General features: G+C 48.0%; 2 protein-coding genes across 2 annotated transcripts; both read right to left on the reverse strand.

Moving 5' to 3' along the window:
• Positions 1–393: 393 nt before the first annotated feature.
• Positions 394–2,432, reverse strand: DAD1 (defender against cell death 1). The gene is made up of 3 exons (XM_062628871.1): positions 2,126–2,432; positions 1,120–1,269; positions 394–580 (listed from the first exon to the last, which is right to left on the reverse strand). Exons 1-2 carry the CDS (start codon positions 2,364–2,366, stop codon positions 1,139–1,141), a joined length of 372 nt encoding a protein of 123 aa, XP_062484855.1. The 5' UTR covers positions 2,367–2,432; the 3' UTR covers positions 394–580; positions 1,120–1,138.
• A 3,489-nt stretch (positions 2,433–5,921) lies between these two features.
• On the reverse strand, positions 5,922–8,488 carry LOC134168825 (olfactory receptor 6N1-like). Its single transcript, XM_062628873.1, is given in 2 exon segments — positions 5,922–7,323; positions 7,326–8,488. Coding segments are annotated over 2 exon segments (948 nt in total). The 5' UTR covers positions 8,110–8,488; the 3' UTR covers positions 5,922–7,159.
• Between the last annotated feature and the right edge of the window lie 331 nt (positions 8,489–8,819).

An 8,819-nucleotide genomic window follows, 5' to 3' on the forward strand; every position in this document is an offset into this window, starting at 1 on the left:
TCAGATCCCATATCCCATATCAGATCTCCCGAGTGCCAGCAGACAAACATTTCTTTTCACATTGCCTCAACATATATTTTACCTATCCAGTGCTTCTGCTGCAGAGCAAACTGGACAAGCCTGAAGCAAGGATAGAGCCTCATGCATGAAGGCAACACCAGTAAATTCTCTAGTCAAAGGTTTGGAGGGGCAGGAAATAGGAAGATGAAAAGAGTGGATGACAACCGAGTTTCCATGACTTGTTTCCTGCTTCCCTCTGAAACTGGGGCACAGAAAAAAGCCTGCTGGGTAGAATAGGAGGGAGAGATGTAAACGGCAGGGAGCTGTGCCTGAGAGGGAACTTAGGTGTCAGAAGAACTTCTGTACTGATCAGCAATAGGGAAAAGACTGCAGTATCATAAAGGTTTTTATTGACAGAAAGGATTACAGTCACTGTAACAAGGCAGCAGACCCCTCCATAGGGCAGTCTGAGGGAAAGAAATCTTGAGCCCTGTGTCTCCTTCCTCCACCAAGGAAGTAGGTAAGACTCTGCTGGGGAACAGCACTTCCCAATGCCAAGTTTGACATCAGAGCTCAAGACCTGGTAGGAAAGAAAGAAATAAAGGCAATGTGAGCAAGGCTTCTGCAATGGGAGAGGAAATACCCCACAGGCCCCAATGATCTTATAGCCCCTTGCAACAGTAACAACAGGGCACATCCTCCATTTTCCAGCACCAAACTCCCTGATCTCATCTGCTGAGAAACTCCAGACTTAAGACGCCAGCCATTCCATGGCCTCCAAATAGGATAATCCTCACCCAAAGAGCCCAGGACTTCCAGCTTCCAAAGCCTCTCTTTCAAAGAACAGCGTATTTATCTCATAAGAGAGAAACATGAGCGAGCCTACATAATACTCTTAGTTAAACTGCTTTCTAAATGATTAAAGCCAAAAAAAAAAAAGTACACGCATGAAACCAGAAAGCCATAAATCCTAACCCAGAAGCTTTACTGTACTTGGCCAAGACAAAGCTGGGAGCTAGGCCTTCTGGATTCACTATCTTTCTAGTTCTCTCCCAGGGACAGAAGTACTGCAGTCCTGTGACCTGCGGTTCCCCCTTTTGTGACCACATGGATCAGTACCTTAGAGTCTCTTCTAGGCTCAGCCAACAAAATTGATGACGACGAGATGGAGGATGGTGTTGGCAAAGAGGAAATCAGCAAACGCCCGCTCTGGTGAAATGCCTTGGAACTCGCCTTTGTTCTGGGGGTTGATCTGGATCCGGAGGCAGACTGTGTGGTAGAGAAGGAATAAGAGATTAGTGACCAGAAAAAGAAGCACAGTTGTCCTGGGGCAGCCCACTCCAGTCTAGGTCACCGTTCCAGCTGGGTACCAAAAGAAAAGGTATCTCCATCTTTACTGTAAGATGAACAGGGCACTGGCAATGGATTTGCGCAGGGCTTTTATACAACCAATTCTGCCACAGCACTACACCATCAGGGGGGCCAAGCGAATCTGAAGAACAGGCTTAGATGGGACTAGTGTAAACGCAGGGATATCTCTATGTCCTCCACTGGGTGTGTTGAGGAGGGCTGCACCAGTGCAAGGTGGTTTGGGGGCAAATGCAGGGATATCTCTATGTCCTCCACTGGGTGCATTGGCGAGGGTTGCACAGACACAAGGTGGTTTTGGGGTGAACACAGGGATATCTCTGTGTCCTCCACTGGGTGCGTTGAGGAGGGTTGCACTGGTGCACGGTGGTTTTGGGGAGTATTATGGGTGAGCAATACCCTGAAAAAGTCGTTGGTAGAGCTGGAATTTCACCATGGGCACTACTAAATATAAAGTAGTAATAAGGAGGGCTCCTTGACTGCCAGGGAGGACACCCTGGGAGTGACATACGGGCAGGACCCCTGCAGGGTCACAGCTGCTGTGGGGCAGGAGCCAAGGGGCTTCCGGCAGCACAAGGGGGAGCGAGGGGTGTCGGAGGGTGCTATGGGACCTCCCCGACTGCCGGGTTGAGGGAATCCTACGTTTCCTACAAGGCAAACGGGCACTTCCAGGCACCGCTCTGACGGCCGGGGGGCTCCGGCTTTGCCGCGGAGGGGGTCCCGGTGAACACCGCGCGGGGCCACGGCGGGCACTGACCACCGAGGATGAAGCTGCCGACGGCGGAGATGAAGCCGCTGAGGAAGGAGTTGAAGGGGAAGGTGCCGACGCCGAGGCAGTAGCCGAACTGCAGCGCCCCGGTGAGCAGCACGTACAGGAGGTAGGCGTCCAGCACCTTGAGGCGGCTCGGCGTGCCGCTGCCGTACTCGGCCAGGAAACGCCGCACCACCGAGCCCACCGAGCCCGCGCCCGCCGCACCGGAGCCCGCCGCGCCCGACATGGTCCCGCCGGCCCGGCTGAGGTGGGCGGAAGCGGCTGCGAGCAGTGATTCCGGGCCGCGGCGGTACTGCGCAGGCGCAAGCCCAGCGCGCAGCCGTGCCGGAGGGTGCCGCGCAGGCGCGGGTCCGTCAAGGGGCGGAGCTGGGAGGCGCTGCCGGCGCAGTGCGCATGTGCGAGAGGCATGGCGCGGGGAGGGAGCGGGTCCCGGGTGGCCATGGGCGTGAGGCGAAGCTCAGCCCCCGATGCGATGGGCAAGGAGCGGCTGCAGCCGCCGCCAGCAAGGTCAAGCTGAAATAGGTTCAAGCTAAAAGGAGTCTAGAAAAAACCTTGGCAAGCCCTTACCTCTTGTTTGGCTGACCCAGAGCAGGGTTGTGCCCGTCAAGAGCAGCAGCAGAGCTTTGCTTAGTGTGGTACAATGCACAGCTCTCCAGGAAGGGACTCCTTTGGTGCCTCGATGCTGACTTCCCTGTCTTGACTTCCCTGGAGGGAAGCATCATAGGCCTAAGTACTGGGCAGGCATTAACCTCATGGTTTTGATCGCACAGAGCAGAGAAGGAGGGGGTTCAGTGCCTAATGTAAGGGAGGATGAGGTGCCACATTTAGGCCTGAATGTGTTTGGCTCCAGAGATGAGCCAGTGTGGTTGAGGATGGAGCCTGGCTTGTGGTTCATGAATGTGTCAGCAGTGGGTGTGATACGTGGATAGACTCCACAACTCATTAAAGTTGTGAAGTAGGTATGCTTTTATTCAGCGCATGGGGGATAGTTCCTCCAAAGGCATGCGTGCCTCAGTGTTGTTTCCCTCTACATTTATTCTCTAAAGTTGCACATATTCATAAGGTTGCACAATTCATGTCCTATCCACGCTTCGTATTTTAATGAGCTAGAAGATCCTTTGCGCCTGTGCAGTGCCCCCTCTGGTCATGGGCAGGAGTCTCAAGATGAAGTAAATGAGTCTTCCTCTTGTGAGTAGGGGTCTTCAAGATGAAGTAAATGAGTCTTCCTCGAGCCTGAACTTTTCACCTCTAGCCGTCATGCATGCTCTTTAGGAGTCTGGTCAAAGTCCAAACCACAAAGCTGGTCTTCACTGGAACTAAGTAACTGTTCCTTCCCCTTACCAGTCTGTTTCTCCCCCTTATCAATAGCCTATTGTCCTGGTACTGCATGGCAAGCTTGACAGGTATTTGCAAACAATGCTTTCTGTTAAAAAGGCAAAATTCCTTTATCCCCCCTTGCACAACTCCCTTGTATGACCCCCTTGTACAACCCCCCTGTACGTTGGTCAACCCTCTACATCAGGTGTTGCAGTCACAGCGTCTTCACCGATCGTTACGACTGAGCAGGACCTGTGCATCTCCAGGTTTGGAGAGGTGGGTCTACGGTGTTTCCATTCCACATGCCATGTATTTGGACTGCTGACTGAAAGGACCACCTTCCTGATAGCTGAGGATTGCTGTTTGACCTCTGTAGGGGAAGTTTGATGCAGTCTATGGATTGCTGTGCTGGCTGTAAGCAAAGTCTGTGAGGTTTTGCTCTGATGAGCCCTGGTGGGAAAACATTGTCCAGCGACATTTCTGGTCTTGCATCTCACACTGGGCTCTATTAAAACTCCAAGTAACTTTGCTTTCTGCTCTGTCTTCTCTCTGTCATTTCTTGAAGGCGCCTTGCCAGGTTTTGTTGTAGCTACAAACAACAGGAAGGTAGCACCACGTTCCTCAAGGGGCTCATTAAGCTGCTGACAGCCAAAACGAGTTCTGCATTCTGCCACTCCCCGTAGAGTTTTAAGCATTGTGTAGCTAATTAGGGAGCTCTGAGGTGTGTTTCAGTCACAAACAGCATCACTTTTGATTGTCATTCATCTTAATTATGCCTGACCCGAAGAATGGAAATGAAGACATTTTGAAAGGCAATGACTCTGGCTTATATCCTGGTGGGGATCAGACAGAGGGAGGAGAAGTGTCTTTGTGGTCAAGCAATGAGTGGCCAGAGTCCCAAGTTTGATTCATGTGCTGGCAATAAGAGTTCTTATTCTAGTCTGTTCTCTCATCACTGCCACCCACAGCAGTGTCAAAGGCTTTATGTGCAAAGCTTTTGCCTTCTCTAATTAGCACTGTCTTTACCTGTTGTACTCACTATGCACAGAAACAGGAGGCCTAGTTATCACCATTGGAAAAGAATTCCAGGGCCTTCTTTTCGTGAAAGAAATTAAAAATCTTAATTAAAAAAAAAAAAATCCTGTCTCTTACTGTGGTCCCCTTGAACTCCACTTTCCTCAGGACATGAACCCTGGAAAGAGCTGTCTCAATGGAGAGATGGAGAAGTGATAGAAATGTTAAGAGATGTGGTGGAAGGACCCTCCAGCTGATGTTCTCAGCAGGTTACAGGCACGAGCATGGCTGAAGACACAGCTGGGCCTGGTCATCACATGGCGACCTGATCATCCCATCTGTTCTTTACTTACCCAGTTGTCCACTCAGAGCACAATGTCCTAACCTAGAGAGAAGAGAGTGTCAAAGTCTTGCTAAAGTCAAGGTGAATGACAGCCACTGCTCCCCCCATCCATAGTGCCATACTTAGAGATGGCAATCACATTGGTCAGGCCTGGTTTACCCTTGGTAAAATGTTAACTGTTAACTGCATGTTAACTGTTCCACTCCCTTTCCTCTCCTTCATATGCTTTAATGTGCATTTCCAGAAGACTTGCTCCGGGAATTTTCCAGCCTTCTTAGAAAATGCCTGCTTCTCGTCTTTGCTGGCTTTCACTTTCACTTTTTCATTCCTGGGAGCCTGCCAGCATGACATCTCATTCAGGTTAATCTGCTTCCTGGGGCCCTTTTAACCACATACTGTCTGTTTTACCAGGAGATAAAGCAGAAAGCTGCAAACCGCTTTGCTTGCTGTGATGTATGAGAATGTGATATCAAAGGAGCACAGACCCAAACCGAGGTGTTTCAGACAACACCAAGCCACAGCACTGAATGATAAGGGTCCTTGCACTGTGTCGCTGTCCTTGGCTTTGGGCTTTGTCCAGGAGCAGGAGACACTGTCTTGCAATAGCCTCTGACCTGCAGTTTCTCTTATATGGCTTTGCCTTTAATTTTGGCCCCTTGTGGGCTGAGGAACTTTAGCACCGGCAGTCTGAGGGGACTTCTAACAGGATGCCAGCAAACATATTTAGGGGCTGTAGAAAAGATATTAGGGGATGGATAAAGGAAGGGTCAGAGGTGGGGAAATGGAAGGAGCAGGGTGGCCTGAGGAGAAACATGTGTGGGACTTCACTTCCTGATGGAAAACTGCAAACCCTGAGAAAACCAGCCACAGAATGAGATTAGAAATACCTGTGTTATCTTTAAGATACAGCCTAACCTCAGCTTTACCAGTGTCTGTGCCCTCTGTGGCCTGCAGCACAGTGTGCTTTAACTGTTGAAACCCTAGAGGAACATGGCAGCTCAGAGGTGGAAGATTGGTTAAACGTTGATTAAAGATTAAAGTTTTGTCTAAGTGCCAGCAAGCAGGGTCACTGGGCCCCATGTGGGCAGGAACTGGAGAGGCCAGCAGCCTGCATGGGAAGGGTAAGCGACTTGTGAAGCAGGTATTGAAGTGGCTGTAACATTTGTCCAGGTATCAGACATATTCCAGGGTTCAAAAGCAGGACCAGGCCAAACCCTGCAGAGCCCATGAGGTCTGGACATCACCTGAGAGGGCCATTTCTGTGTGTGTGGCTGTGTGCATGTGGCAAGTGAAGATGGGAGGATCCAAGGGGCAGCTACTGCATAGGGTATCTCAGCATGGTGCCTATGCAGCTACTGCGTGGGTATCTAAGGCTGGTTTCTGGGCATGTACATCACACATATGTGTTTGTGGATTTGTTTTTGTGTGTAAATGGGTCTGTGTGCCAGCAGCTGGAGCAGGGCTGGGGCCTCAGGGGCTTGCTTGCACCAGTGTCAACACCAAGGAGGGCAGTAGGTTGATGTGGGTGAGCCGGGAGGGGCTGTACCAGCAGTCCATGTCTCCTGGGGGGATGGTTTGGGGTTCATTTGTCAGGATTTTATTTTTGATTTGATTTTTTTTTTTTTTTTCCCTGCTAACCCTTCTTCATGAATTCTTTCTGCTTTTTTATCCCACTTTGACTTTTTGGAGAAAGCTTCCATCAAGAATGCAGTGTTTCTTTGGAAGATCCCCTGTGAAATTACGAGGAAAAGAAAATGATTTAGAAGCGCATCTTTATGAGAGTTGAAGGAAGGAATGACATGGAAATGTGCTCAAGTCTGTGATAACATCATCTGAGACAGCAGCTTTGATTGCTTGTACACATTTTCTTTAGGGGTTTGGACAGTATCCAGCACTAAGTCTTGGCTTGCACAAGCATCTCAGCATGGCTTTTCTCATCAGATTAAAATGACGTGGTTCCTTGAATTATATCAATCCCTTTGTTGCTTACCATTAAAGGCAGAATCTGTTCACAACACTGAGGGATTTTCCTGTTCTTCAACCAGTTTTGCACAAATTCGTGAGTTAAGCCGTTTGCAATTTACACTGGGGCACGGAGTTGAGGCAGGGCTTTAAGGTCCCTTCCAGCCCAAACCGTTCCGTGATTTCATGATGATGGCTCTATGATGTTGGCATACATTAATTAGTCCAATAAAAGGAGCTGCCACAAGAGTCCAGCAGCCAGTGCGCTTCCTTACATGACTCCTTTTGTCTCCTTTTCAAGAAAAAAGACAACTTTAGGTTCAGATGAGAAGTTTTCTAAAGGCTGATATTTCAGTTTCACATAATCATTGACAAGAGCTTGTTCATGCCTTATGAAAAATGCTGTATTTGTTCACTGCTGTCCTCAGAGCCTTCCTTATGTTGTTATTCCTTAAACTGTAGATGAGGGGATTGACCAGTGGAGTCAGAACCGTGTAGCAGACAGAGAACACTTTGTGGAGGTTCTCAGCCTGTTTGACTTTGGTACCAAGTACACAACCATCAAGGTCCCATAGAAAAGCGTCACCACAGTGAGGTGGGAAGAACAAGTAGAAAAAGCCTTATGCCTTCCTGCGGAGGATGGGATCCTGAGGACAGTGTTGCTGATGTACACATAAGATAGGAGTGTCAAGAGAAACAGGGGTAGTGTCAAAAGGGAGGCCAAGATGAATTCTACAAGCTCAATACAATGGCTATCGCTGCAGGAGAGCTTTACCACTGGTGTGAAGTCACAGAAGAAATGATCGATCTCATTTGGGCCACAGAACGTTAGCTGTGGCACCAGAGAGGTGGCTGTGGCACTAGCCAACAGCCCACTAGCCCAAGAGACACTTGCTAGCTGGAGGCAGCACCGGTTATTCATTATCGTTGTATAATGTAATGGTTTGCATATCGCGATGTACCGGTCATAAGACATGACAGTCAGGAGACAGCATTCTGCACCTGCTAGACCAGTGAAGAAAAAGTACTGCAAAAAGCAACCCTGAAGTGAAATAACGTACTTGTTTGTCAGGAAATTCGCCAGCATTCTGGGCAGGATGGTGGAAGTGTAACAGGTCTCCAAGAATGACAGATTCCCCAGGAAAAAGAACATGGGATTGTGAAGGTGATGATCAGTCACAACCAGCACCATGATCAGGAGGTTCCCTAACACAGTTGTAATGTAGATCACTAGAAACATCAAGAAGAGGATAAACTGTACTGCCGGGATACTTTGGAAACCTAGAATGATGAATTCCAGGACGGCTGTTTTATTCATTTGCTCTGTTCTCATGAGTGTAACAGTTACAGTAAAGTCTTTAACATAAAAACTTAATCTGCTTTTAAACTATTATTCAGATGTTGAAAAATAAAATAAAATAAAGGAAGTTGCTTTGCAGGCTTCATGTGAAATGAGAAGGATCTGTGCCTGGTACTGCACACTCTCAGTGAATGCCAGGGACCTGACTTTCTTTGGAGATTTGGAAAAGTCAATTTGCAGTGAGTATTTAGAGAATAATTTCTACACTCACAGGTATTTGCTTTGAATTTCGACCATAGATTGCATCTTGTGCAGTGGAAATGTTTAATTTTCTTGTGGCTTTCAGTTTCATTTCTTGAGATGCCGTTTTCCTGTAAGAGTCAAGTGTTTATTGACTGCAGCTTATCACGATTTCCCAAACATAAAACAACCATGTTTTGAGGCCAAGTAGATAGTAATGGAGGTAATAAAGTTTTCTCCTGTTACCAGCTTGGAAAGATAAAAGTATTTAATGTTCAGCGTTTACTGTATTTTCTGGTATATAAAGCTGGTTTTAAAGATATTCAGTGGGCACAAGTAAGTCCTGCTTATTGTTTGCTTTTATCTGAACCAAACCACCTCTTCTGTTCAGAGATCCTCGGAAAGATCAGCTGTGGCTAAGGAAAGTTAAAAAAAATCAATTTTATTACATGACGTACAAACATTTTTATTTTCAAAAACTTTTTTTTTTCTTGCCAGTATTG

The sequence above is a fragment of the Pezoporus occidentalis genome, unplaced genomic scaffold, assembly GCF_034315485.1.
Source record: "Pezoporus occidentalis ecotype Australia unplaced genomic scaffold, CSIRO_AGI_Poc_V1 ctg324, whole genome shotgun sequence".
In the NCBI taxonomy this organism is placed as follows: domain Eukaryota; kingdom Metazoa; phylum Chordata; class Aves; order Psittaciformes; family Psittacidae; genus Pezoporus; species Pezoporus occidentalis.

Excerpts from the sequence above, each read along its gene's own strand:
- DAD1 (XM_062628871.1), bottom strand. The coding sequence starts at position 2,366 with ATGTCGGGCGCGGCGGGCTCCGGTGCGGCGGGCGCGGGCTCGGTGGGC. Across the intron at positions 1,270-2,125 it reads CGGCAGCTTCATCCTCGGTG|TCTGCCTCCGGATCCAGATC; the intron begins GTCAGTGCCCGC and ends TCTACCACACAG.